The 16,378-nt window shown below is 44.6% G+C and overlaps 1 protein-coding gene across 1 annotated transcript; it reads right to left on the bottom strand.

Annotated features, from left to right (window-relative positions):
* Positions 1 to 261: 261 nt before the first annotated feature.
* Positions 262 to 11,333, bottom strand: LOC144947462 (E3 ubiquitin/ISG15 ligase TRIM25-like). Its single transcript, XM_078876695.1, has 6 exons — positions 10,747 to 11,333; positions 7,640 to 7,735; positions 6,663 to 6,896; positions 6,209 to 6,231; positions 4,254 to 4,366; positions 262 to 1,107 (listed from the first exon to the last, which is right to left on the bottom strand). The coding sequence occupies exons 1-6, from the start codon at positions 11,302 to 11,304 to the stop codon at positions 557 to 559; spliced, it is 1,575 nt and encodes a 524-aa protein (XP_078732821.1). The 5' UTR covers positions 11,305 to 11,333; the 3' UTR covers positions 262 to 556.
* Positions 11,334 to 16,378: the final 5,045 nt, after the last annotated feature.

Here is a 16,378-nt window from a genome sequence, read left to right on the forward strand (position 1 = left end):
ATTGTTAGATTCGTGAAAATTGTTTAATGTGGAATCAATGATACAAGTATTATAATGACGTTTTTGTACACACACAGAGGCCCATATCACACACAGACAATACATTGACACACAGACACAAACTCACACAGAGAATCGCAGACTCAATGCATCTGTAAGAATATTTTTATATTCCAACCACTAGATGCTGTTGCATTCACCACCAGGAATAAAGACAGTTAATTGAGTTGCAATAGTAGAGAATCATTGTACCCCTATAGCCATTACACCACTACTATATAAACACATTCCATTTAACGATTGCTCAACATTGTACCCCTACACTATAAACACAATCCACTGGCAGGGAGAATACAATGATGTTGGCTTCACACCCACAGTGGTAGTTATTTTATGATCGCTAAAAGGTTGTGAGGAATTACACTCACCTACGTTATAATCGAAGCCATGCACTCCAAATCACTGTGCCCACCAATATGTAGCACTGCGTGTAAGTGATGATGGTGTGATTGTCGTGTGTTGTATCAGATCTCTACGGTGTTCACATTCATCTTTCTCAGGATCCACGACTCGGATCCACAATCGTCACTGAGTCACCAACTTTACCCCACACGTACAGCCCAGGATACAGGGGTTGAGTGAAGGTTTGGTAAAATGAGTGTAACAGCACCATGGAGTCGATGCTGTAAAATGACAGGAGTCCTGCGTCCCAATCCAAATGCACCCCGACTCTCTGCGGAGGCTCTGGCACTGACAGTAAGGTCTCTACCCCGCCATGCCACACTGATAAGCTGTTGTTATATTTCTGTAGACTCCAGGAGACATCACTCCCTCCTAGGAGGTACTCAGGACCACTTCCTCTCTGTGGGATTGTCCCGTATGCGACTGCAATCCGACACAACCATGCACTGCTCCCCACGTCCACCTCCCAGTAGTGCTGACCCGACGAGAAGCTCTCGGAGCACAGAGCTTGTCGATAGACTTCAAATCGGTGTGGGTGATGGGGGCGACCCTGGGAGACACCGCTCCATGTCACTGTTCTGAGATCAGAGGAAATCTGGAGTTCGTTGTGGGCTGAGTTTGTGTCTAGAGTTGGTGAGCATCCATCTGTGGTAATGACAGTGAAGACACGTGCATGCAGTCACAACAATGTGTGTACGATAGCAACACAAGCATTACAATTACCGTGTACAAATGCACATTGTGTACTGTATAATAATTTCTATTATAGTAATTATGCAATAATTCAAATAGGAAATTAATGCACAATGATTATAAAATGTATGACAATATGAATACTATATATGTACTCAAATACTAATGCATACTAGTATATGTGTAAAGGAGTAGTATGGACACGTGACATCATATGCGCGGTGAGGTGCGAGGACGTCATGTCAACCTGGGGGTACTTAAGGGGGGCCCCGTGACGAAAGGGGGGTCGTTGTGGGAGCCCGGGATGGAGAGAGGTTCAAGAGATAGCCAGGGATAAGGCTGAGAGAGGGCTGCACGAGCCAGCTAGGGTTAGGTGGGGTGCTGCTCTCCTCGGTCGGGCGGTGTTGGTTAAGCCCTTGTCCCGACTCGAGTGAGAGAGCGAGAGATAGCTGGGCTAGCAGCAGATAGAGCCCAAGGTCCCCGTGAAGGACCCAGTATTGGGGCACCTACCTTTGGTACAGTTATTGCTCCCTTGTGTTAATAAACCGGCGCAAGCCCTTACCTGGAAACCTACCTCCGAGTCGTCGTTCACCACACAACATGTGTATACAAATAAATTCTGCCTCGTGGGTGCCTAATCCACTGGATATCTGAGCCTGCCCCAAGCCTGGATTAACAGGAGGGTCAGGCAAAAGGTTGCTGATACTTCAGCCATGAAGAAAAAGATTAAAGTAATCCAATGCACATGACGACCACATAAGAAGGATACCGGCTCAGACGTCACCCGGGTCAACAAGGTCCGCATCCTTGTTGACATCGGCAATATAGGATAATCAGGAATGGCTGGAAAAGTAATTTAGCGACAGTGAATCCTACGCTGGAGTATACAAGACTAGGGAGGTCTACAAACTAGTGAAGAGCACAGATAGGAAAAGGCAACCAAGGCAAACAGCGATAAAAGCCAAGGACGGTAAGATCCTGATGGACAAACAAGATACAAAAAATAGATGGACTGAGTATTGCAGTGATCTAAATATGGATACAGATCAAGATAATAAAGAGCTTCTGGATGAATAAGAAAGAATACCCCCACCACTAAGGAATGACGAAAATTATAACATCTTGTACAAAGAAGTAGACAAGGCAATAAAACATTAAGGAAAGCAAAAGTCCAGGAGTAGAAGGCATAAGTGAAGAAACCATAAAAGCTGGAGGTAAGGAACTTATGAAAAACATCCATGATCTGTACAAGCAAATATGGAGAGAAGAGAAATACTGGAGCAATGTACAAAATCCATATTTGTGGCGATACCCAAGAAAGGAGATCTCACCAATTGTAGATATTGCAAAACCATTGCACGAATGTGCCACATGGGGAAGATACTAATGACGCTCCTATTTACTTGATTAAAGGCACACACTGAGGACTATTTGGTGGATGAATAAACAGAGTTTAGGAAAGACAGGAACACAGTAAGCAATCTTGATGTTACGGATCATACCAGAGACAGCAAAGAGAAAGAATAGGCTGGTTTATTATTGTTTCATCGATTTCCAGAAAGCATTGGATTCGACTAAGCAAGATATAACATGGGCAGAATTTACATAAAATGGAGTAAGGAAAAGACTTACAGATTATGCAGGATATAGATGAAAGGTCAAAGACAGTAATAACGTTTTGACATAAAATAGGACAATGACTCCTAATAACAATAGGTATGAGACAGGGAGAGCCACTATCACCAAACAACTAAATTACGTACTTGGAAAGAGTGATCGATACCACTCATGACAACAGCACAGGAATATATGTGCAAGGAGAAAGAATACATAACCTGAGATTCGCGGACGTCATAGATTTGATGGTAGAAAGCTGTGTAGCACTGCAGGAAAGAGTTCATACACTGAATAGGTCAGAAACGGATTCAGAACTGAGGATTAATGTGGAAAAGACAAAGACGAAGGCGTTCGGAGGGGATGATATTGATAAAGAAGTAATAATAGAAAGCAGAAAGATTGTGAATGTAAAGGAATCTGTATACTTGGGAAGCGTGCTGACATGGGACTGCACAAAATACATAAGATCGAGGATCGCAAAGGCAAAATAAGTAATGGCAGAATTCTATAATATCTGGAAAAGCATGAAAATCGGCTACAAAACCAAACTGAACATCTTCAGAACATGCGTGTCCAGTACAATTTTATACGCCTGCGAGACTTGGAAACTCTAAAAATATTGACAGATATTGCCACTTCAAATGTATTGCTACAGAAGGATACTACATCGAAGCTCGATTAGTGGAGTGACCAATGTAGAAGAAAAAGGTTGGACATATAAGAATACCTGATAGAGACAATGATGAGAAGGAAACTGGCACTATTTGGACACATATGTAGGATGGACAACAGGAAAATTCCAAGTGTGTTCTGAAAAATGATAGAAACAGGGGAAGAGCTAAGAGAGAATGGCTTGACGACGGTGTTATAAGAGATTGGTGCTAGAAAGATATGGTACTACTTGACCATATTGGCACAAGACAAAAAAAAGTGGAAAAAATATACGAAATGGGCAGTGGACACCTACTGGATATCTGCCCATGGAGCATTATGATGATGCACACATATATTACCGAGGAATAGTATGTGTACACAAATACTAACGCAGACTAGTGTGATAGGTTACTTGTATGTGGTTCATGTTCATCTAAATTCTAACTAAGAATTCACTTTCCTCAACCAACTTCGTACCCACTACAAAACGCGTGGTCGTCAGTGTCTAAATGAGCGTGACAGGACTGGAACGTGCTTCATTCATGGCTTACAAATTCGCCATTTTGCTCTCAATAAACATTTTCACATTGTTGTTTGCAACTCTTGATAAATGAGACCCTTCGTGTTATTGACTATTTTTTGTCCAGCACCTTTGTGCCTGTTTCATGAACTGAATCTATGCAGGCCCCCCTTGCAAAAGGGACAAGCTGCATTAATGCACTCAAGCCTGGGTAAAATAAAGGACACCCTGCACACAAGTAGGATTTGTAGGCAATCCAGTGTCTGTAATGGAGTCTAACGAAGGCCAATGTGGCAGAGGTACGTACCGAGAAAAGGCAGAAGCTTCGTTTGGACGCCTCCCACTGAGATGGCTTTTGCGAGGTTCAGACAGCTGGAGATGGGGGCTGGGTCATCCTGAGACCCCTGAGAGATTGAGCTCCTGTACTCACAGCACAGGACACACAGAGTCTGAGGGTCTATTTCTCTACAAAGACAAATATTCCCAGTATAGCCTTAACAGACTGTTGGGGCAAGTGCTATTAGAGAGCACCTATGAAAGCTGGTACGGCACACAAGGGATGGGTGGCCATCACCACGCCTGGCCGCCTTTGTCTCCATGGTGGCGATGTTTACACACTACACCAGGTGCTCATTGGAGGCTGAGTCGATCTAGGGGAGGCCCAGAACCGGCTCAGATAATATAATTGTCACTAGTGTTGGCCGCGAGCGGGAATCCAACTCATGTCGCACAGCACGGGACCCACAGAGTCCAGTGAGGGTCCATGTCTCTCCACTCAACAAGAGACAGAGTGTAATGAGGTTCCGTGTCTAATGAGGAGTCATGTCCTTCTACACACGCAACACGAGGCACACAGAGTCTGAGGAGGGTCCGTGTCTCTGATGAGGTTCCTTAAGGAATCAGGGTCATTCTTTACCTTCCCTCCTTCAGACAGCTCGCTCTGGCTCCACAGCACTGAAACTGCGATTACTGAACATGGAGTCTTGGCTGCTTAAGAAGTCTCACTGAAAGTCCTCAATAACTGTCCGTTTCTGACCAAACAATTGGATTAAGAATAATTGTGAAGTTATTTACTCGTGGCCATGGTTAATATTTTCAGTCTGGATTTGATTCGGCAAATGGTAATGTACAAAATGTAGTTATGGTATGAATTTGATCTGGATGATTGACAGTTAATTAAGAGATTAACTAATTACCTTTGCTTCAAAAGGTAACAAAGATACTATACAGGGCATCCCCGATATACGTCGGGGATGGGACTGGAAAGTTGAGACTTATAACGAAACGATGTATAACGAGAACTTTTCCCCCAGAGGAATGCAAATGGCAGAAGGGAGGGTAGGGACCTATGCGATGCAAAGCAGAGCAATTTTTCCCATAAAAAAACAATGGAATAATGTAGGGAAGGGATCATAACTTAGGGAAATGTTGTGTTTCGTAACTAGCAACCAAAATACCTACATTACATGGGACAAATCCAGGTACTGTGCATGTACTGTACATGTACTACAGCGTACAACAAAATGTACACATTTCGAACCAATTCTGAGTTCAAGAACCTTTAAACATCATTTACACTTATCAAACATTTAATTGAACACCATTTACCGAGCATTGCGAAGCAGCCCTGTACACTTTAAAGCATTTTCCCTTTTTTAATAGAAAACGTATGTGAAATGTTTAAGCAATGACTCAAACAGAAAAAAAAATTAGTGGAAAAGAGCACAGAATCTTAAACAGCATTAAAAAAAAAGATTTACCTTAACCTATAATTTAAAAAAATCTTACTTTGAGGAGTGGATGAGTTGTGCAACGATATTTTGCGAAAGTCCACGCCGATTACAATGAGCACTCGCAACGCACGCGAGAGTACACGATGGGACTGAGAACAAGGCGGCGCATGCGCGAGTTTTACAGTCCCCCCCCCCTCCTCCCAGAGTAGAGTTCAGCTGAGCCGAGTCAAAAATGATAAAAACATAATCGTCGTCACTGGTTGTTGGTCGTGAGCAGGAATTGAACTCGGATCGCCGGGCTCGTAGAGCGGCGTGCTAACTGCTATGCACCTCAGTCAAAACGACGTATGTGCGGGGACATTTTACGTTGTATTCCTCAAGTCGGTGACGTGAGTGTGAAACAACATATCGGGACGACCTGTACAGGCTGCATACAATGGAATTTATTCGGAAGCACATCACGACCATTCACTGATTTGTCCACCAGGTGGCAGACAGAGCTCGAGTTTGAGTCTGGGTTGGTACTGACCTGAAATTCTCATGCACGGGATTCTGAAAAACACAAACCCACAATTTACATTACATTGACATCCTAAACAGATGCCCCATCACGAAATGATCAAATAACTGCAAATGAAGAATGGTGAAAAAAAGAGTTTGTTTTACTGGACACGGGCGGACCTCTACAAATGATAAAACCACTCGTTACAGGTCTAGCACCTAAATTAATGGTTAGATAATGTTTACCAAGTGACATATTGTAGTTTTGACTATGGTGAGGTTGTATTGAACAAGTCCAAATCTGATTGTCACATGGAAGCAAACTTACGTCTATTTCTGGACACCACATATTCCACCCAGATCTAAAAACTTTGAAATTAAATTGCCTACAATGTTAACGTCTCGCAGAGTGGTGACCCTTTTCTGGTTGTAGATGAACCCTCTGATAAACCAAGGCCGTGAGTGAATGGAAGTCGGGCCACCTGTAGGAAGGAAAGCGGGTCCTGCACGGTGAGGGCGGCGAGCAGCTGGTTGATCTCCTGCTCCAGGTCCTGTGCTCTGCTCTCATAGCGAGCGATGGTCGCCTGGATGCGGGACAGCACGGAGCGGCCCTCCTCGTCCACGCGCTCCAGCGCCTCCCTCTCCTCCTCCCTCAGCTGCTCCCTCCTGCACTTAAATTCTCTGTTGATCCGCTCTTTGGTTCCATTCAGTGACTCCTATGCAGAGACACCATGATGCGCTTTGAAACAGAACACAACACAGTGCGATGTGACTTCATAAAGAACCTCGATACAGCCATGTCTCCTAACTACATACAGAGAGACAGGTGACATTTTTTTAGAACGTGGAGAAATTCAATGCATGAAAGGAGATTCAAATAAATTATTCATGGGCAGTCTTAAGCCAATCTCTCTCTGTGTCCATAATAGAGGGTTTTCTTTTGGTTAGATCGTGTAAATGTAAATATTTCGTTAAACCCGCCATCACCCGACCAGTGAAACGTCATACTCAAATTGTAATTTTTTTGGGTGTACTTTCTAACATACCGATGTGCTGAACTAGTAACTAATTGACATTTTTTGTTTAAGTGACAAACCTTACTAATTGGCTGGAAAATATTGGCGGCAAAAGCCTACTACATGTTACACTGTCTCTCTGTGTATCTGTATTGTTTGTGTCTCTGTTTGTAACTGCATGCGTCTGTGTATCTCTCTGTATCTACGTGTCATTGGGTCTGTGCCTCTATACTTGCATGAGTCTGTGTGTATGTCTCTCTCTCTCTGTGCCTGCACGTGTCTGTGTATCTTTCTGTATCTGCACCTGTCTATTTATACCTGTAGGTGTCTGTAGCTCTCTGTATACCTGTAGGTGCATGTGCCTCTGTAGCTACAATACCTGCCTCTCTGTACCTGCGCGTCTGTGTCTCTGTACATGCATGTGTATGTGTGTATTTCTGTACCTGCACACGCTTGTAGGCGCCCTTGAGCTGCTGTGTCCGTGATTCTGCTGTAGTCTTCTTCTCCTCTCTCATCGTCTTCTCGAGTCTAAACACCTCCTTTACATGGGGGAGATAAACACGCAATGTTTAGTATTACCATCATTTTCATCATCTGGCACATGTCTTTAACTGAAAGCCTTGTAGGCAGGTTTCCTGGATCGCCCAGAGATAATCATCGCTCTTTTGAAACGCCCAACCTCCCAGGCTGCGAGGTGGTCTTTAGGAGGCATCACAACAGTCGTGTCTCAAGTAGGTGGCTGGTTAATTAAGGGGTGCCAACTCGCATGCTCGTGTTTTTTCCAGTTTTTTCCCAACAATGTAATCTCGGGTAACCAATAACCATAACTCCCGAGATATCTACAGCACACACTTTGCATGAAAGTGCGGCAAAACACGAAAACTTAAATCCTAAATCTTTAAGGAAACCAACCTAAGTTCAAGAGTGGTATCAGGAGTACAGACAGCTTTGATGCTGGCAGGGCTGCTGCTTGGGTGTGTTCGGACAAGTAGGACAGGACTCAGGGTAGGGAGAGCTATGTGATGATGTTCATAGCACAGTGCTCTAACCACTACACCACCGCTGTCCAATGCAGGAACAACCACACCCTCATACACAGGTTAAACATCTATCTTCTCTTCTATATATATAAAAGAAACAAATTGTGTGTGGGTTTGTGTGTGGGTTTGTGTGTGGTCGCGCGCTTGGATATCCAACGGTGGGGTTTATGTGAAAAGAAAATAGCTAGGTACCATGCCGTAAGCCCCGCGGTGAGCAAGCCCTATTCCTTTTTCACATCCGTAAACTAAAAATTAGTGTAATTACCGATTTTGTGCGCTTCCCTTTTATTTATCTATTTATGACGCCTGCACGACCATACCAACTCACGCGCCTTTGGTGGGTCGGACAGTTCATTCCAAGTCGCACGCCTTCGGTGGGAGTGAGGGGGACATTTTCTTTTGCGTTAAAAATGCTATAAAAATACACTAAACGCTGACGTTAATTCTTCACTGTGTGCTATAAAAATACACTAAACGCTGACGTTAATTCTTCACTGTGTGATGTCCCCCCCCACCCCGATGCGTGCAGTTATTACTACTATACAGTCGCTAGATGCTACCACTATAGGCCGTAGATATTACTGCAGAGCGGCCGGGGAGATTGTGGCTGGGGGTAATCGTAGCAGGTACCACCACAGTCATTATGCACTGCTGTAATCATAGCAGGTACCACCACAGTCGATATGCACTGCTGTTATCATAGCAGGTACCACCACAGTATGCACTGCTGTAATCATAGCAGGTACCACCACAGTCAGTACGCACTGCTATTAGATCTTTAAGAGTAGTTTTGAAATATTTTTAAGACCCGGGCAACGCCGGGTACTTCCCGCTAGTATTTTATAAATGTGGTACGAGTATTTCTAAGAATATCGATACGAATAAATATATTCAGAATAATATTGTCAGCAACTGGAAACCCAATAACGTCAATATTAACACTATAATCGGATAACGATATGAGGAATATTACCAGCAACAACGCAAACAGCAACCACAAACATATTCATAATGATGGCGAAGATTATTGACGTGAATAGCCTTTATTGGGATGTAGAAGGGAAAAAATAAAAGAATAATAATACAAATTATTTTATTATTTCCCTTCAACGTGACTTTACCGAAAGAACCAAGAAGATGAATCCCTGCAGTCACGAAAGCTTTAAATCGAAATTTATTGGGATGTTTAACTTAACTTTCTGTAAAATTAAACCCAAGTGCTCAGATTTCACAATGCAATCTGTACCCATGTGATTGCCTCTGGCACGGCTTGGCATTGGCAGGAGTAAGTGCTCTATACATGAAACTGCCGACGCCAAGTCCCACCCAGTCTGCAGGCTATGTGGCCTTAATCCCGCACTGTGTTGCTCCATTTCACCTGTCAATAGCCTGACGGCTAAACACTCTGGTGGTTACACCATTGGAACCTCATTTGCCAGTAAAAATATGATAATTGGTTTTTTACCCTTCTATCTGGCAACAAAACTGACACCTTTTTACAAGGAGTCATGTTTGCATAGACCACAATACCTGCAGTCATAATGCAAACAAAAAACACAACTCTGATAATGTGCACTGTCCTTGAAGTTGATTGGTCCACACCCGAGACAGCTTTCCTTAGAGCCTAGTCTCACATGGGTTGGACCAGATGACGCCAAAAGGCGCCCAGATGACGCGCGCCATCTGGTCCAACCCATGTGAGACTAGGCTCTAAGGAAAGCTGTCTCGGGTGTGGACCAATTAACTTCAAGGACAGTGTACATTATCAGAGTTGTTTTTTGTTTGCATTATGACTGCAGGTATTGTGGTCTATGCAAACATGACTCCTTGTAAAAAGGTGTCAGTTTTGTTGCCAGATAGAAGGGTAAAAAAACAATTATCACTCTGGTGGTTGGCCAAGCTTCACCGTGGCAACGTTCAACCACAAGCCAATGTTCTGTCAAAGAATGGAACACACAGCGTTTATATTAGCGGCAAGTTGTAATTTTCGAGACAAATCTAAATCTGCTCTATCGACAATCAAATCCTGTCTGACGGCCTTGTTTCTCGCACTGAAATGGTCTTCCATTTGCCTCCTTTAAGTCCATGGTCAAAGCACTTTTGAAGAATCTCAAATTACTCCAAATTTCTCTCCACCTATCATTGATAATCACATGTACAAATCTTATCCTGTGAATTGCATTTTACATCGCTGCTACCTATGCCACGAAGTGCTTTGTCTTATAAATAAAGCAGGTAATACCCTGCTTTTACATCCATTCAAATCAACATTCTCATCTTCCGTGTCTCTGCTCTCTATTGTGTGCCAGTTTTACAATCCGTATTGCCCACATTGAATTGATTGAACGTCACAATACTGGCAAAATATGAGTTCCCTCATAATAAAATATGAGTTACCTCATAATATGTAAATATAAATGATAATATACAGACTTTCGCACTTAATACACACCGAGAATGCTGTAGTCACACTGTAGGATATTGGGTTACAGCAGCGATTTATATCTCACCTGTTTTGACCATTGAGCATTTTCCACTGTAATGACCTCATGCCCTCTATGTTCTCCAGCCATGGTGCAAAATGTGCAGACCAGGATCTCATCCTGTTGACAGTAAAGAATGAGCTCCTGTCTGTGCTGCCGGCACCGTCGTTCCTCCAGGTTCGCGATGGGATCCACCAGGAGGTGGTCTCTTAGCCTGGGATTCTCCACGTGTGGCCTCAAGTGCGTCGCACAGTAAGACATCTCACATCTCAAGCAGGTCCTCACTGCAGGAGTCTGGCCGTTTCTGCAATGGTCACACACGACGCCCGTGGTCATCACATCTTCAGCTCTGAGCTGCTCTGCCAGGTTGGCGAGGGCCACGTTCCGCCTCAGCTGGGGTCGGACAGGGAAGGCTGCTCGGCACTGCGGGCAGCGGAAGCTGCTCGCTGTCTCCCAGGCGGCCTCCAGACACTGGATGCAGTACGAGTGTCCACAGCTCAGCGTGGAAGGGCAGACGAACGTGTCCAGGCAGATGGAGCAGCTCAGCTCACTATCCACACTCTCACTGGGAGTCGCACTTGCCATGAGTTATGTGCTTCACTCGGATCACTCGCTGTGTGGTTCAGATAGACGCTGGACCAGGAACTCTTATAGCGAGAGTAAAGGAGGAAGTAAAAAACCTTAAATGCTTTCAATGTTATTGGCATCACGAGACACGCCCTAGAATGTTAGACTGTGCCCTAGATAAACAAATACTGTACGTCAAGTTGTACACGGATACTGTACACACTTCTCTAGATTCAGCTTAAAATGAACATTTATCGAAAGAATATATTCCTTTAAAAAAACACTGATCTAAATAATAGAGCTTTTTTGTTAATACAAATCAGAGACTCAACCGCGATGGCTCTGTTGTGAGATGATTATTGAGAGATAATCCCATTCTTCCACAGCTTAGAGCATAGGCGTCTGTGCAATTACCACTGAACTATGAACCCGGCAGAGATGCGAGTTTTATTCCTGCTCACAGTTGCCACCAACACCACCACGAGTGGTTGCGATTATTTGAACCGGTCCTGGGCCTTCTCCCCTAGGTCGACTAAGCCTCAAAGGAATACCTAGTGCAGTGTGTAGTAAACATCGCGACTGAGGAGAAAAAGGCGGCCGGGCATTGTGCTGGTCACCCACCCCCTCGTGTGCCCTGGCGGCCTTCATGGTCGCTGCTGCTCACTAATAAAACTTGCTCCAACAGTCTGCTAATATTATACGGGGGCTCTTTGTGTAATCTGTCTTCGTATACGGTGGACCCTTGAATTTCGCAGTTTTATCGTTCGCGGTTTAGATCTATCCTGGGCAATATTTTAATGTACTAATTTAGCTATCGCGGAGGTTAGCTCTTTGGCCTTTCACGGCTATACTCTACACGTAAGTACTGTATTATTTTTCGATTATTATTGACTGATATCGTGGTGAAGGGCGGGCAATGGATGCAAGACAGTCAGTGGCACCTCAACCTTTGCCGTGCAAGCATCTGGCGGACAAAGACAAAGACCCCCAGTAACACTTGGGACAAGTGCTGTTAACGATGACCTCTGAAGGCCTGCACGGCACACGAGGGGGTGGCGATGTCTACACAATTCACCAGGAAATTATTTTATGGTGAATCAACCTAGCGGAGGCCCTTGACAAGTTCAGATAATCGTAACTATTGTTGGCCGCGAATCGAACTCTGGTCACTGGGTTCCTAGCGCGGCGCGCTAACGACTATACTACCACTCCCCATTTCAGGAACAACCACACACTCGTACATAGTTTCAACATATTTCCAGTAATTTAGGGTATGTGATATCGTACTCGTAATGCAAAGAATATTGCTACAATTATTTTTGCAGTCCAACATTGGCAGTAGCAGGAAACACAATCATGTTCATATTAACACTATAATCATATAATTATAACAGTAATATTACCAGCAACAACAAGCATGTCCATAATCATGATGATTGACAAAATACCCCTGAAAAGCCTCAACATACTGTTGCCGGCATGGCACACGAGGGGGTGGGTGGCAATGTTTACACATCGCACCAGGTATTCATGTAAGGCTGAGACGACCTAGGAGAGGCCCATGACCAGTTCAGATAATCATTACTGGTGTTGTTGGCCATGACCGGGAATCGAACTTGGCTCGCCAGGTTGGCAGAGCAGCGCGCTAACCGCTGCACCACTCCTCCCCACTCACGGACAAGCACACACTCTCGCTTTGGATCATCATTATTGGTAAATACAGTATTTATTCAGTAGTTATACTACTACTCTTTAGTTCTTTCGGTAAAGTCACGTATAAAGATAAAATTAAATAATAGCATACTACGACGTTTCCATTGCAAAACAAGCAATCATCATCAGGTATAATATCTGTCTGCTTATATGTCTGTCTATAGTTTTCTGGTTAGATTTTTGTTGCTATTTCTTTCTTTTATACCTGATGATGATTGCCTGTGTTGCAATCGAAACGTCGTAGTATGCTATTATTTAATTTTATCTGTATACGTGACTTTACCGAAAGAACCAAAGAGTAATTCCTGCAGCCACGAAAGCTCCAAATTATACTACTAATTATCGTCTAGGAATATTTTTTGTATCGGGTTTTTACATGTTCAATTCAATTGTTTTGTTTTTATTTTATTTGGCATACAGTACACCACTTATTTAAATTGTGATGTGTCTATTTTTGGTTGCTGTTGACCTAACCCCATTAAACAGGTGAGGCTTAATGATTGATATCACGATTTTGGCTTTCGCGGCACTTTCCAAGAACGTAACCCCCGCGATATTCAAGGGGCTGCTGTACTATTAATAGTCTGTGTGTATGTGTAGTGTCGACGGGCCGGGAGACAGGATGCTTGATGAGGCACCTTCTTTATTAACACTCTTGGGTTCACAAGTTCGCCCTCGTTCCTTCCGAGTCGTATAGCCTATCCTAGAAACATCCCTGACCGCGTTACACTGACGGCGTCGACCGAGAAAGCCAACAACTATCCAGGCCGCCAATTATCGAGTGAAGGCGGCAGCGACGAAGGCGGCGAAGATGACAGTGACGACGAGACGAGTCCACTTTCCAGAACCGGCAGCCCGGAGCTCTCGCTCTCCGCTGCTTTTATCCTACTCGGCGCGCCTGGATCCACCCTGGCCACGCCTCCCTTCTCGAACCCACTAGCGGGTTCCAGGGGCTTCCAGATGAGGTCTTCCATGACCCTTGCCCCAGTTACTTCGCCCTGCCGGCACACGCACCGTGTATATGCTCAATGGCGTGTGCGTGAACTGTCCACCGCAGTTGCCGCTGCTGGACAGCAGTCGGCGCTATCTCACTACAAATGAAAAGCCTCTGTGTGTGTCTCTGTGGGTAGTAATGTCTATACTTCTTTGTGTCTCTAGTCTGTGTGAGACTCTCTGTGTAGTACAGTACTGGATATGGTTATGTGTGTCTAGTCTGTGTGTACAGCCTCTGTGTGTGTCTCTAATCTGTGTCTCTATACTCTTTGGTTCTTTCGGTAAAGTCACATAGGTATAAAATAAAATAAATCACGACGTTTCGGGCACAACACAAGCGTCTGTCATCAGGTGGGAAAGCATGGTCTGCTGCTGAGGCAAACTGTTTTAAAAGGTTTGAAATGGGTGTAACCCAAGGGTCATAAAAAAGTGGCCGGGGCTAGTGATGTTAATGTGAGAAATTAACATGTAACTGTAAGATAGGAAAACGGCCTCCTTGATGAGGGCACGGAAGTGGCTATGTTAATGTGAGAGATTAGCATGATGTCAATGTGAGAAATTAGCATGTAACTGTAAGATAGGAGGAGAGCGGCCTCCTCGACGAGGGAGTGCAACCAAATGGGTGCAATCCAAAGGACATGTGAGCATGAGAGATCTAAGAGAGAGGCATAGAGAGAGAGACACAGAGAGTCAGAAATAACAACTGACATAGGCAGGTCGGATGTAAACATCACAGTCAGTTAAGACTTTACCTGGTTAATAACGTCCTTCCAATTGTAATATGAGGATGCACCTGGGGGTAACTGGGCGATGGTGATAGGCTCTGCCGGCCTCAGCCCGCAGCCAATGGACGTCGAGCCAAGGGCGTAGCCCTGGGGCTGTATAGCAACATCAAGAAGGTTCCATGGGAGAGGCTTATGATTGGCTGCGTGGCATCACGTGAGCCAGGTGATATAAGGGGTGGAGAGAGACAGTTTGGGGTCAGTGTGAAGAGCTTGAAGGAGAGACTACGTCTTGTGCCTCCGGCACGCCAGCGGCCACGTGGCCGGCCGGAGGCTGTTTTCCGAACGCCGTTAGGCAGCGGTGTGAGGGGGCGAGGGAAGCGAGCGAACGCCACGCTCAGAAGGGATAACGGGAGTAACGGGAAAAGGAACCCAGTGTGAGAGAGAGCTGTGAATAAAGAAATGACAAGAGAATACGATATCGTCCGGAGTGGGTTTATTACACAATGATTGCTCAGTTTGTACCCATCCTCTCGGTTGAAGTTGTGTCTGTGTTTATATATCTGGATGGCTTCATGAAGAAATCTCTGAAGGTAGCCGGTAGGTTTGCAGCGTACGGCCATCTTGGAAAAATCTATTTCAGGTGAGCCCACAGCGTTAAAACAATGATCGGCAATGGCAGAGGTATTGGTCCTACCGTGTTTCAGATCTGCCTTGTGTTCACGAATGCGGTCCGAGACATGTCGTTTCGTTTCCCCAATGTAACTGCTGCCGCAACCACAATTCAGTTTGTAGACACCAGGGTATTGCATGTCAGCAATCACATCCTTTACAGATGGGATTAAATAACGGATTTTGTGTACTGGGTTGAAACGAACCTGGATCTTGTGTTTGTTCAAAATTTTGGAAATATTTTGGATAACTCTTCTATGTACGGTAAAGTGATGGTTTTTGTTGGATCCTCAGAAGGTTGTCTCCGTATGTCTGGGGAGACAGCTTTGCGGATTGTACGGTCCAAGTATCCGTTAATCCTGAGGGCTTGGTGTACGTGCTCCAACTCACTGGCTAGGTGGTGCTGGTCGGAGATGCAATGGGCCCTATGGTGTAGTGTTTTGATGATGGAATTCTTCTGGGCTGGATAGTGGTGGGAGTCAGGCTTTAGATAGGCATCCGTGTGGGTGGCTTTCCTGTAGACTAAATGTCCCAACAAGCCATCAGGTCTCTTCTCGATCAAAACATCCAGGAATGGTAGCTTGCCATCCTTTTCCACTTCCATGGTGAATTTGATAGACGGGTGTATGGAATTTATGTGATTTAGAAATTGGTTCAGTGCTGGCAGGCCATGTGGCCAGATAACGAACGTGTCACCCACGTATCTCTTCCACAAGGAAGGACGTAGGGTGGATGTCTGGATGGCATCTGTCTCAAATTTCTCCATGAAAACATTCGCTACGACTGGCGATAAGGGAGAACCCATAGGGGTACCCTAATTTTGTTTGCAAAATGTACCATTCCAGGAGAAGTATGTGTAGGTAAGGCAGTGCCTTACCAAAGTTGGTACATCTGGATTCAGTCCTTGTTGGACCAAGTCTTCAATGATTGTAATGGTGTAAGATATAGGTACATTGGTGAACAGAGAGATTACATCGAAACTGACAAGCAAA

The sequence above is a fragment of the Lampetra fluviatilis genome, chromosome 45 (assembly GCF_964198595.1).
Source record: "Lampetra fluviatilis chromosome 45, kcLamFluv1.1, whole genome shotgun sequence".
Classification (NCBI taxonomy): Eukaryota; Metazoa; Chordata; class Hyperoartia; order Petromyzontiformes; family Petromyzontidae; genus Lampetra; species Lampetra fluviatilis.